The sequence below is a fragment of the Pleurodeles waltl genome, chromosome 9, assembly GCF_031143425.1.
Source record: "Pleurodeles waltl isolate 20211129_DDA chromosome 9, aPleWal1.hap1.20221129, whole genome shotgun sequence".
Classification (NCBI taxonomy): Eukaryota; Metazoa; Chordata; class Amphibia; order Caudata; family Salamandridae; genus Pleurodeles; species Pleurodeles waltl.
The window spans coordinates 5,338,891-5,352,767 of NC_090448.1; the positions used below are offsets into that span (position 1 = coordinate 5,338,891).

Below are 13,877 nucleotides of genomic sequence, written 5' to 3' on the forward strand. Positions count from 1 at the left end.
ACCCTCTGTGACTGTCGGGCCAGATGCTTGGAGATGTCAGGGAGTAGCGGCGAAGAACCTGTGGACCTCTTCGTCACTGAAGAGTTTAGTTTAGTTGATTTTATAGAGCACATCACTCATCCCCCTCAAGGATATCACGGCACTAGAACACGTGCTACCCTGCAGTCAATTCATACACAATTGTAGTGAGTTTGCCCTGTATATATTAAAGTGTGAGATAGTGTGCACAGAGTCCAAGGGTTCCCCTTAGAGGTATGATAGTGGCAAAATTAGATAATTCTAATGCTCTATTTTGTGGTAGTGTGGTCGAGTAGTAGGCTTATCAGAGGGTAGTGTTAAGCATTTGTTGAACACACACAGCAATACATGAGACACACTCTCTTAGCCAATAGTTTTTATATAGAAAAATATATTTTCTTAATTTATTTTAGAACCACAAGATTCAAGTTTGAGGTAAGTACATAAAATGCAAGGTACTTAACACAGGTAAGTATAGAACTTCGGATTAAAACAGTAGTACACACAGTTTAGGTTAAAATGGCAATAAGCTATTTTAAAAGTGGACAGTGCAAAAATCAACAGTTCCTGGGGGAGGTAAGTTTGGTTAAGTTTCTCAGGTAAGTAAAGCACTTACACAGTCTGTCTCCTGGGCATAGGCAGCCCACCGATGGGGGTTCAAGGCAACCCCAAAGCCACAGCACCAGCAACACAGGGCCGGTCAGGTGCAGAGGTCAAAGGAGGGCCCAAAACACAGGGGCTTATGGAGAACAGGGGTGCTACGGTTCCAGTCTACCAACAGGTAAGTACCTGCGTCCTTGGGGAGCAGACCACGTGGGTCTTGTAGAGCACTTGGGGGGCACACACAAGCCCACAAAACACACCCTCAGCAGCACAGGGGCGGCCAGGTGCAGTAGGCAAAATAGGCGTCGGGTTGCTATTGAAAGCAATGGAGGGACCCTGGGGTCACTTATGCAATGCAGACATTGCACAGAGGGGCTTCTCGGGCTAACCACCAACTGGGCTAGGATGAGGGCCGCCTGCTGGTCACTCTGCACTGGTAGGTGGTTCCTCTCGGTCCTGGGGGCTGCGGGTGCAGTGCTTGGTCCAGGCGTCGGTTCCTTTGTTACCAGGCAGTCGCGGTCAGAGGGAGCCTCTGGATCCTCTCTGCAGGTGTCGCTGTGGGGGTGCAGGGAGGTCGACTCAGGGTGCCCACATCATCGTAGTCACCTGGGAGTCCTCTCTGCGGTGTTGGTTCTCCTGAACTCGAGCCAGGGGGGGCGGGTGCAGAGTGTGAAGTCTCACGCTTCTGGCGGGAAGAGAGAGTTCTTTAAAAGTTGCTTCTTTGTTGCAAAGTTGTTGCAGGTTTTGAACAGTGCAACTGTTCTCTGGAGTTTTAGTCCTTCGGGTTCAGGGCAGTCCTCAGAGGTCTCTGGTCCCTGTCGGATGCGGAGCTGTGCAGGTTCTTTGAGCCTGGAGACAGGCCTGTAGGGCTGGGGCCAAGCCAGTTCTCGTCTCCATTGTCTCTGCGGGGGCTTTCAGGTCAGCAGTCCTCCTTGTTGTAGGTTGCAGGAATCTGATTTCCTGGGTTCAGCGTCACCCCTAAATACTAAATTTAGGGGGGTGTTTTAGGTCGGGGGGGGCACTAGCTAACAGCGACTGTCTTGGAGGGTGGCTACACCCTCTTTGTGCCTCCTCCCTGAGGGGAGGGGGGCATATCCCTATTCCTTTTGGGGGAATCCTCAAGATGGAATATTTCTAAAGGCAGTGGTCACCTCAGCTCAGGACACCTTAGGGGCTGTCCTGACTGGTAGGTGATTCCTTCTTGTTTTTCTCATTATCTCCTCCAGCCTTGCCGCCAAAAGTGGGGGCAGTGGCCGGAGGGGCGGGCATCTCCACTAGCCGGATACCTTGGGGTGCTGTAACAAAAGGCATGAGCCTTTGAGGCTCACCTCTAGGTGTTACAGTCCCATCAGGGGGAGGTGAGAAGCACTTCCAACCAGTACAGGCTTTGTTCCTGGCCACAGAGTGACAAAGACACTCACCCCATGTGGCCAGAAACTCGTCTGGTTGTGGCAGGCTGGCAGAAACTAGTCAGCCTAGCACTAGGAGTCGAACTGGTATTCAGGGGGCATCTCGAAGATGCCCTCTGGGTGTATGCTACAATAAATCCGACACTGGCATCCATGTGCTTTTATTGTGCTGAGAAGTTTGATACCAAACTTCCCAGATTTCAGTGTAGCCATTATAGAACTGTGGAGTTCATAATTGGCCTACTCCCAGACCATATACTCTTTATGGCTACCCTGCACTTACAATGTCTAAGGTTTTGCTTAGACACTGTAGGGGCATAGTGCTCATGCAACTATGCCCTCACCTGTGGTATAGTGCACCCTGCTTTAGGGCTGTAAGGCCTGCTTGAGGGGTGACTTACCCATGCCCAGGCAGTGTGAGGTGGGCATGGCACTCTGAGGGGAGTGCCATGTCGACTTAGGCATTTTCTCCCCAACAGCGCACACAAGCTGTGAGGCAGCGTGCATGTGCTGAGTGAGTGGTCCCCAGGGTGGCATAAGACATGTTGCAGCCCTTGGAGGCCTTCCCTGGCAACAGGGCCCTTGGTACCAGGGGTACCATTTACAAGGGACTTATCTGGGTGCCAGGGCTGTGCCAATTGTGGGAACAAGGGTACAGTTTAGGGAAAGAACACTGGTGCTGGGACCTGGTTAGCAGGGTCCCAGCACACTTTCATCCATAACTGGCATCAACAAAAGGCAAAAAGTCAGGGGGTAACCATTCCAAGGAAGGCATTTCCTTACAGCAATTGTAAGAGGAATAACCAGGTCTTCAATCGCTTCCAGAACCTGGCATGGTCCGAAGTCAGACTGAGATCAACAGGAAAGAAGTTCCAATGAGCTGGTACCGTATGGGCTTGAAGAATACCACGCAGGGGTGTCTGCAGCCGACGTGGAGGTTTTCTCACCAGAGGACAGTGTTAGCTCTGACCTGGAGATGAAAGACCTTCCAGCAGCTCAACAGCTTGACAACGCACCATTCCCCTCTTCGGCACAGCTAGCAGGCCTCCACAAAAGGGTGCATAGCCACACAGGAACATCAGCAGCAGGCCTTCAGGGTCGCTGCTGCCCTCGGGTCATGGTAGGCATAGGCCATCGACTTCGACCACAAGGCGCAGCACCGGCTCTGTGCCGAAAAAGGAAAAAAAAAAAAAAAGCCCGCTGGCTCTGCCCTCTTTTGCCGCGACAGGCTCTGCATTGAGTAAATCGTCAGAGGCGAAACCATTGGTACTAAGACCACCATTGGTGCCAGCCTTCGGCACCTAGTCCACTAGCAACGAAACGGCCCCAAGAAGAGATATGGCAGTTATATATTGGCCATATCATCGCCTGCCCATTTAGAACTGCCATATATACAATGAAAAGGTGAACTCCCAAAGAACCGGAGAGGCCCCAGCCTGATAAAGAAAGTAAAAGACTAGACGCCTTGGGACAAAGAGTGACGGCGCATTGTCAGTTCTGTAAATCTCTTGGGCAGATACGAGAAAGCCACTTGGCATGAAATGGAGGAGCTCCTTCAGTACCTCCCTGGAGAACACAGGAAAAGAGGCCGTGAGTTGGTTTCTGAAGGGAAATAAATTTCGACCACCACCATACGATGATGTCTTGATGCTGCTGACACTGGTGCTCGGGGCATCAGCTCCAGCCTCCTCTTCGGATGCCATGCATGGCTGCCCATACCGGAGTTCAACCCTGAGGTAGAGCAGAACTTGATGGCCCTTCCTCTTGATGGCCTACATCTTTCAGGGCCCCAGGTGCACCAAATCGTTGAAAAGATGAAACAAGCTATGGAGACAGCAAATGCTGTGGGTGCACTTTAAACACCCACTTTCCACACTTCCGTTTGCTGCACTCCCCTCTGTGGAGACTTAAAACAGACCTTTCATGAAACCGCAACAGTGTGCAATTGCCCACAGGCCCATCACCCTTAGGTAGAGGTTTTTCCAGAGGCACCTATTGGAGTAATAACTGCAGAGGTAGAAACAAGGGCCCCTCCCCAAAAACAACCCCAGCCACAATCACTACACCCTCCCTTTCCCCCCCCCGATCACATAACAATTGTTGGGGCTTTGGCAAGGGGTCTTTCCCCACTTGGTGCAAGATCACCTCTGAGCAGTAGATGCTGGACATCATACACCATGGTGTCTGTCTGGTGCCAACTACCACACCTCTCGCGGTACCACCCTACAAACAGACTCTCAGCAGAGCACATAAAACTGCTCAAAGAAGAGGTTTGATCGCTTCTTCACAATTTAGTTTCTAGCTCTGCTGCCTGAGGTGCTGGGAATGTCCGGTTTAGTATCTGGGATTTAGCAATGTTGATTTTCAGCCCTGAAACCTTTCAGTGCCTGCACAGCACAGGCGTAAGGGCGGCAACAGAGTCAGGTGCTGTAGTGGGTTTTTAAGTGAAAGAATTTTTGATTTTGTTTATAAGGTGCTTGTCCTTGGACCTACAGATTTGTGTAGCTTTGCATCCAATGCAAAAGACAATAGAATAGATGGCAGACTGAAAAGTGGAAACAGCTTGAACCTCACACCGGGGACTTACCACGGGGTTCAACCATTTTGACACTTTCAAAAACATTCACTGCATGCCCCGTTTTTTTTTTTCTTTTCTATTCTGTAGCATGTGAAGGCTGTGATAATACTTGGGCTGGTGTGTTGGACGTAGAAAGGTTTCCAATGTATGTTAATTTCTCTGTTAAAAAAAAATCCCAGTAAAAAGATGATTAACTTACTTCATAGAAGTACTAGCACTAAGTGTGTAGTTTACTTTATCGTGTGAAGAGTACCTTGCACCTACCACCACCTGCAGTGAGCCTGAGCTGCTGGACGTAGCTAACCCCATAGTCAGGAGCACTAAGATGATGCCTTCGGTGTTCAGAAGGAGTGCAGTAGTGTCGATGCCCCGGGGACACCAGTGGTACATGACAGCGCCCACACATCGTATTGCCTAGTAGCCACTGACTGCCCCTGGACCCAAGAAAATGTATTGGAGCAGCTCATTGAAGATCCGCCCATAGCCTAGTTGACAGGAAGATTCATTTGGAGGTTATCCCGACAGATTTTAAGTTGCTCAGGAACCACATGAGCACTGCTGCATAGCTACAGAGGGGAATCATCAACATCTGGGACATGGAGAAAATTTGATACCAGTCAGTGAAAAAATTGGCGAGCTTGAACCTTCCTTAACAATACACCTGCTGGTGTGCCACCTGTATCCCACCCCCTCATGTCCTGAAGGCCCATGCACAATGAGCATTGAGATGTCCAGCGTGGGATCAGATGCATGAACCTGTCTGTGTCCGCCTGTATCCCACCCCGTTGTGTCCTGAAGGTCCAGCGTACCCTTCAAACATCCAGCCTGGGATCAGATGTGTGCACCTGGCTGTGTCCGCCTGTATCCCACCCCCTTGTCCTGAAGGTCCAGCGTACCCTTCAAACATCCAGCCTGGGATCAGATGTCTGCACCTGGCTGTGTCCCCCTGTATCCCACCCCCTTGTCCTGAAGGTCCAGCGTACCCTTCAAACATCCAGCCTGGGATCAGATGTCTGCACCTGGCTGTCACCACCCGTATCCCACCCCCTCATGTCCTGAAGGCCCATGCACGATGAGCATTGAGATGTCCAGCATGGGATCAGATGCATGCACCTGTCTGTGTCCACCTGTGTCCCACCCCCTTGTGTCCTGAAGGTCCAGCGTACCCTTCAAACATGCAGCCTGGGATCAAATGTGTGCACCTGCCTGTCACCACCCGTATCCCACCCGCTCGTGTCCTGAAGGCCCATGCACGATGAGCATTGAAATGTCCAGCATGGGATCAGATGCATCCACCTGTCTGTGTCCACCTGTATCCCAACTGCTGGTGTCCTGAAGGTCCAGCGTACCCTTCAAAATCCAGCCTGGGATCAGATGTGTGCACCTGGCTGTGTCCGCCTGTATCCCACCACCTTGTGTCCTGAAGGTCCAGCGTACCCTTCAAACATCCAGCCTGGGATCAGATGTCTGCACCTGGCTGTGTCCGCCTGTATCCCACCCACTTGTGTCCTGAAGGTCCAGCGTACCCTTCAAACATCCAGCATTGGACCAGATGTGTGCACCTGCCTGTCACCACCTGTATACAACCCCCTTGTGTCCTAAGGTCCTGTGTACCCTTCAAACATCCAGCATGGGACCAGATGTGTGCACCTGCCTGTCACCACCTGTATCCCACCTGCTTGTGTCCTGAAGGTCCAGCGTACCCTTCAAACATCCAGCACGGGATCAGATGCATGCATCTGCCTTTGTCCACATGTATCCAACCCCCTTGTGTCCTAAGGTCCAGCGTACCCTTCAAACATCCAGCCTGGGATCAGATGCGTGCACCTGCCTGTGTCCACCTGCATCCAACCCCCTTGTGTCCTAAGGTCCAGCGTACCCTTCAGACATCCAGCGTAGGATTAGGTGTGTGCACCTGCCTGTCCCCACCTGTATCCCACCCACTTCTGTCCTAAGGTCCAGCGTACCCTTCAAACATCCAGCGTGGGATCAGGTGCGTGCACCTGGCTGTGTCCACCTGTATCCAACCCCCTTGTGTCCTAAGGTCCAGCGTACCCTTCAAACATCCAGCCTGGGATCAGATGTGTGCACCTGCCTGTGTCCACCTGTATCCCACCCGCTTGTCCTAAGGTCCAGCGTACCCTTCAAACATCCAGCATGGGACCAGATGTGTGCACCTGCCTGTCACCACCTGTATACAACCCCCTTGTGTCCTAAGGTCCAGCGTACCCTTCAAACATCCAGCGTGGGATCAGGTGCGTGCACCCGGCTGTGTCAACCTGTATCCCACCTGCCCGTGTCCTGATGGTGAAGTGTGCAGACAAGCTATGCTGTAACTTTTCATAATATACAGATCATACCTACTAGAACCAGCTTTGTTATGGTGTGTAAAGCATGAGCTTACCCAAAGGTTGGAAAATGCAATACAGGCACTCCCCTCCAGGGGACGCACACAACTTCCACCCAGCTTGGGGCTTTCAACATCTGGGGCTGCCATTAGTGATGCTGAAAGCGCTTTTTCTGTTGCTCCCCTGAGGTGAGACAACAGCCGTGTTGTCAGATGAAACCTAAAAACCGAGAGGAAGGAAGTGGAAAATGAAATGTTAAAAAAAGATGGTAAATAACAGTTCAGCATTGGAGCGACACGTCTGACTTGATATGGTACATGTCCCCCTCCACTTCCAAGTGAAAAGCTGCACCCCTGGTCAGCACCGCCCAATAGACTCGAGTGGCCCAAATGAGTAATGTGACTGTCCAGTCGTAGAAAACTAATATTGTAGTCCTGGAGCAGCCGTCTTTAGATTGTGCCCACAGAGGACCTGCCCCATAGCCAAGGAATGGCCTCGCCGTAAAGTGTATTTTTAAGCACACAGTCACCTGTGGGCTTCCTGATGCCGAACACCAGGTGTTAATTGTTATCAAACTCACTGGTAGTCAGTAAATGCCTTTGTCCTTCTGATCCCGCGGTTTTTAATCATAGAATTGAGTCCGTTTTCTTGAGCTCGATAAAGTGGTTGCATGATTTCAGTCCAGCTGCTTATAAAGAGTGCTTCCTAATTCCCTTTTGATGTTACAATCTGCAGGTGTACAACGACTCTTACTTGCTGGAGAAAGTCCTGAAAGATAAACGGAAAGAACTGGGACCTGTCCCCGAGGACGATGACGTGGCCTCTCCCAAGCTGAAGATAAGCAAGGAAGGCATGTATGCAGCTGTGAACTCAGCAGACCCTCGCTGCTGGGGTCTTTCAAGAAGTTCAATCAAGTTGCTTGTTGGGTGTTTTAGACAGAATTCTTACTTCGTGTCATGTTTGATGCTCGCATAAATGATGCACTTGATTGCTTTAAAGGCTCTTACATTATGCAGTGCCACTTGGTGGCCTAATTCTCTGTGGGTGCAGCCACTTAACAGCTTTAGCCTCCTCCTGTGGGCAGCTGCATCCAATGTGTTCAGCCGAGCTTCGCCCCTCAGCGTGGCTTGCCCATAACCAGCACACCTCTGCTGGAAGGAAATCAAAGATTTAACAGGAGAGGTGGTGAGCCCTCCCTCTGACTGGTGAGAATCACCCCAAATTGTGAAATCTACCCCCGAATGCTGAGACCCCCTCCCTCTCTTCTGACTGGTGAGACCACCTCTTACTGATGAGAGCCCCTTCTGATTAGTGAGCTCCCCCCCCCTCTGGTGAGAGCGCTTTCCCTTTCTGACCTGTGCGAGCCCCCCTTTCTGATTGGTGAGAGCCCCCAACCCCTTCTGACTGGTGAGCAACCACCCCCCCCCCCCCAAACTGGTGATCGTCCACAACTTGTGAGCCCCCCTCCTTAATGAGTGCCCCCCCCGACTGGGGAGCATCCCCCGACTGTTGAGCCCCCCCCTTGTGACTGTTGAGCCCCCCCCCTTGTGACTGTTGAGCCCCCCCCTTGTGACTGTTGAGCCCCCCCCTTGTGACTGTTGAGCCCCCCCCCCTTGTGACTGTTGAGCCCCCCCCCCTTGTGACTGTTGAGCCCCCCCCCCTTGTGACTGTTGAGCCCCCCCCTCTTGTGACTGTTGAGCCCCCCCCTCTTGTGACTGTTGAGCCCCCCCCTCTTGTGACTGTTGAGCCCCCCCCTCTTGTGACTGTTGAGCCCCCCCCTCTTGTGACTGTTGAGCCCCCCCCTCTTGTGACTGTTGAGCCCCCCCTCTTGTGACTGTTGAGCCCCCCCTCTTGTGACTGTTGAGCCCCCCCCCTCTTGTGACTGTTGAGCCCCCCCCCTCTTGTGACTGTTGAGCCCCCCCCCTCTTGTGACTGTTGAGCCCCCCCCTCTTGTGACTGTTGAGCCCCCCCCTCTTGTGACTGTTGAGCCCCCCCTCTTGTGACTGTTGAGCCCCCCCCCTCTTGTGACTGTTGAGCCCCCCCCCTCTTGTGACTGTTGAGCCCCCCCTCTTGTGACTGTTGAGCCCCCCCCTCTTGTGACTGTTGAGCCCCCCCCTCTTGTGACTGTTGAGCCCCCCCCTCTTGTGACTGTTGAGCCCCCCCCTCTTGTGACTGTTGAGCCCCCCCCTCTTGTGACTGTTGAGCCCCCCCTCTTGTGACTGTTGAGCCCCCCCCTCTTGTGACTGTTGAGCCCCCCCCTCTTGTGACTGTTGAGCCCCCCCCTCTTGTGACTGTTGAGCCCCCCCCTCTTGTGACTGTTGAGCCCCCCCCCTCTTGTGACTGTTGAGCCCCCCCCTCTTGTGACTGTTGAGCCCCCCCCTCTTGTGACTGTTGAGCCCCCCCCTCTTGTGACTGTTGAATCCCCCCTCTTGTGACTGTTGAGCCCCCCCTCTTGTGACTGTTGAGCCCCCCCCTCTTGTGACTGTTGAGCCCCCCCCCTCTTGTGACTGTTGAGCCCCCCCCCTCTTGTGACTGTTGAGCCCCCCCCCTCTTGTGACTGTTGAGCCCCCCCCTCTTGTGACTGTTGAGCCCCCCCCTCTTGTGACTGTTGAGCCCCCCCCTCTTGTGACTGTTGAGCCCCCCCCCTCTTGTGACTGTTGAGCCCCCACCCCTCTTGTTACTGTTGAGCCCCCCCCCTCTTGTTACTGTTGAGCCCCCCCCCCCCCTCTCGTTACTGTTGAGCCCCCCCCCCTCCTTCCTGACTGGTGAGCACCCCCCCCCCTTCCTGGCTTGTGAGCACCCCCACTCCTGACTGGTGAGCCCCCCCCGACTGGTGAGCTCCCCTCCCCTCCCCCCTCCTGACTGACGGGTGAGCCCCCCCCGACTGGTGAGCTCCCCTCCCCCCCTCCTGACTGACTGGTGAGCTCCCCTCCCCCCCCTCCTGACTGACTGGTGAGCCCCCCTCCTGACTGGTCATTTGTTTTGGGGGTTTTGGGGAGTTTCGAGCTCTGGTGTTCAATGTGAGACCCTAGACCTAACGAGACGTCTGTATCTTTCTACAGATCGTAGACTTTGTTAGTCGTTGCGGAGCTCCCCGTACATGTCACTGATCAGATTTGCACACTTCTAAGCCCAGAGGTCCAGTGAGACCAGCTCTGACTGGTCATGTGTATGTGTTTGGCTCAGTGTTGGACCAGTTGCCATGGAAGATTGGCAGAACAGAGGAGCTGGGAAAGAAGGGTGGGTTTAACTTTTGGAGGGAAAGTATACCCTGGACCTAAGACTGGACTTCTCGTCCACAGGGACCCATATTCCCACACCCCAGCGGAGGAGTGTAGAGAAGGTGTTGGTAATTATGCGATACAACTGTTAAGCATACCTCGCACACAGATATGAATAAGTACATCATTCATTTGTGTCCCAGACATAAGGATTGCGTGGGACCACGTTGTGATCTCTAATAGATCTTTGTCCAGTGAGAGCTGTTAGGAAGTGTCCTCCAGGCCTATAGGAAAAACTAAGAGAGACTATAATCACTCTGCTAGTCACAGGATACCCTGGGTGAACCAGCAGGGCACCTAAACTCCGATAGGGGTCATCTTGGATGACCCCTGACATTGTGGCAGCTGTGATGTTGATGAAAAATAAAACAACATGGAGCACTTCTAGAGGTTGTGTGTTATTGGAGAGACCAGTGGAGGAGGAACAGATTCAAGCAGTTCCAAGGTAGGGCAGTGTAGCCATTCTGAACCTTTTAGGGGGCCTGCCTCTGCTGTCTCTCATAAGGCGGCAGGTTGCCTTTGAACATTTTTTTTGCTAGAATATGCTTTAAATATTTTTGGGGGTGGGGGTGCTCATGCTCTTAAACTTCTTTTTTTCATGGATTTTTGATATTTAACAATATTTTATTTATTTTGTGGAATGACATTTCCCAGATGTATAAGTGGCAGGGGAGTCTGCAGGGTAGAAAAGCTCCTAGCAAGGGTCGACTCTTGTATAGAAGCAGCAGCTCGAGGGAGTAGTCAGCAGGAATAGATGGACTTGCTTCCAATAAGGGCAGATGCTTACAGCAAATAGAACAACGAGCCGCTATTGAGAATGTGGAGTGTAGAACAGAGGGGCTGCTCAGATCACATGCAGTCTCTGCAGTGAACAGAAGCTCATTTGTGTGACTAGTGAGAGAAGTGTGCGGAGAATGGAAGCAGAATCCTCTTATCGAGGGGACGTGGGTCTTAAAGGAACAGAAGTATAACCTGAGAAATGGAAGAGAAGTGTCCGCTCTTGACGAGCGGAGGAGTCTTTAGCAGATGCAGAGGCTGAGTGTGGGTGGGCAGGGGGTCTGCAGGGTGTATAGGAGGGTTTTAGTACAGGTGGGAGAAGAGTTTCTCCTGCCGCCTTCTGATTTTATGTCCTAAACTTATTTTTCTTTTCGGATCTACAGGCAGGAAGAGTGGCATTTCCCCCAAGAAATCTAAATACCTCAGTCCAATGCAGCAGAAACTGAATGATGTTTATGAAGCGGTGAAGAATTACACCGACCCGCGGGGCCGGCGGCTCAGTGCCATCTTCCTGAGGCTTCCTTCACGCTCCGAACTTCCCGACTACTACGTCACCATTAAAAGGCCCATCGACATGGAAAAGATTCGGAGTCACATGATGGCCAACAAGTACCAGGACATCGACGCCATGTTCGAGGACTTTGTGATGATGTTCAATAACGCTTGCACTTACAATGAACCAGAGTCCTTGATCTATAAAGATGCTCTGGTCTTACATAAAATTTTACTTGAAACCCGCAGAGACATTGAAGGGGATGAGGATTCTCACGTCCCCAACGTGACGTTGCTGATACAGGAACTCATTCATAACCTTTTTGTGTCTGTGATGAGCCATCAGGACGACGAAGGCCGGTGCTATAGTGACTCTTTGGCTGAGATCCCGGCGGTGGACCCCAAGTTCCCCAAGAAGCCTCCATTGACGTTTGACATTATCAGGAGGAATGTTGAAAACAATGGTTACAGACGGCTAGACTTGTTCCAGGAGCACATGTTTGAGGTTTTGGAAAGGGCCCGGAGGATGAACCGGTGAGTAGAGCGAGGATGGCCGTACACAGAGTAGGATTTGAATGTTTCACTGTCAGACCCTTTGGTTTCAGGTTTACCTTCTTGGCCATGTTTGTCATCGTAGACTTAAAGACGAATACAGTGCAGTTTCTTCTGTGTGCAAATGTTTTAACTGGAAAATGTTTGGTGTTGTCATGTCGTTGAAATCTCTTGTCATAAACTGCAAATGTATTGTAATGATTGTGAGCAGTTCTTGCCACCTGGCAGCAGTTTACTTGAATGTCAATTTTAATGGATATCTACGAGACACAGTACTTCTGAGCTCGACTGTTATCCAGCAGCTGAAGTGCCTTTGCCTATCTGTGCTACAGTCTGCTTATGTAAACTGTTATTGGTTCGTCCAAACTACCATCCCCCCCTAAGCGCCTGGACAGCCACCTCTGGTGTTACTCCCAATATAAACTACCATATTATAAACTGCTATCACCTGAGCTGCCACCCGCGTCGTAGCGTCCAATTTCTACACTGCTTTAGATTCCTAGGGCCATATGTACTAAAGCTTTTTCCCATAGACACAGAATGGGTAAAATCCTTTGGTACATCTGGCCCCTACTTCCGTGTGCAGTCAGCTCCATACGCAGCAGTCACTTTGATATGTATATGGTATTTCTATAGTGTAATCCTATCTTTAGACAGCTGAGTGCTGCACAGGGTCAAATACGAGGATAGAAACAGTGGGTGATAGGACAGGTATCTAGGTTGCGGACAGTTGGTGCATGGTGATATATCTAGGTTGCGGACAGTTGGTGCCTAGTGATATATCTGGGTTGCAGACAGTTGGTGCCTAGTGATAAATCTGGGTTGCAGACAGTTGGTGCATGGTGATATATCTGGATTGCGGATAGTTGGTGCCTGGTGATATATCTGGGTTGCAGACAGTTGGTGCCTAGTGATATATCTGGGTTGCGGACAGTTGGTGCCTAGTGATATATCTGGGTTGCAGACAGTTGGTGCCTAGTGATATATCTGGGCTGCAGACAGTTGGTGCATGGTGATAAATCTGGGTTGCAGACAGTTGGTGCATGGTGATATATCTGGATTGCGGATAGTTGGTGCCTGGTGATATATCTGGATTGCGGATAGTTGGTGCCTGGTGATATATCTGGGTTGCAGACAGTTGGTGCATAGTGATATATCTGGGTTGCAGACAGTTGGTGCATGGTGATATATCTGGGTTGCAGACAGTTGGTACCTAGTGATATATCTGGGTTGCAGTCAGTTGGTGCCTGGTGATATATCTGGGCTGCAGTCAGTTGGTGCCTAGTGATATATCTGGGCTGCAGACAGTTGGTGCCTAGTGATATATCTGGGTTGCAGTCAGTTGGTGCCTAGTGATATATCTGGGTTGCAATCAGTTGGTGCCTGGTGATATATCTGGGTTGCAGACACTTGGTGCCTGGTGATATATCTGGGTTGCGGACAGTTGGTGCACGGTGATATATCTGGGTTGCAGTCAGTTGGTGCCTAGTGATATATCTGGGCTGCAGACAGTTGGTGCCTAGTGATATATCTGGGCTGCAGACAGTTGGTGCCTAGTGATATATCTGGGTTGCAGTCAGTTGGTGCCTAGTGATATATCTGGGTTGCAGTCAGTTGGTGCCTAGTGATATATCTGGGTTGCAGACAGTTGGTGCCTGGTGATATATCTGGGTTGCAGTCAGTTGGTGCCTGGTGATATTTCTGGGTTGCGGACAGTTGGTGCCTGGTGATATATCTGGGTTGCAGTCAGTTGGTGCCTAGTGATATATCTGGGCTGCAGACAGTTGGTGCATGCTGATATATCTGGGTTGCAGACAGT

General features: G+C 51.4%; 1 protein-coding gene across 14 annotated transcripts in view; it reads left to right on the top strand.

Annotated features, from left to right (window-relative positions):
* PBRM1 (polybromo 1) overlaps window positions 1-13,877 on the top strand; it is a 338,709-nt gene that overhangs the window by 114,561 nt on the left and 210,271 nt on the right. For all 14 annotated transcript variants that reach the window (XM_069206081.1, XM_069206082.1, XM_069206071.1 and 11 more), the window contains exons 15-16: window positions 7,692-7,810; window positions 11,402-12,040. In XM_069206081.1, coding sequence (XP_069062182.1) covers window positions 7,692-7,810; window positions 11,402-12,040 — 758 coding nt within the window. The remainder of the gene's footprint in view (window positions 1-7,691; window positions 7,811-11,401; window positions 12,041-13,877) is intronic.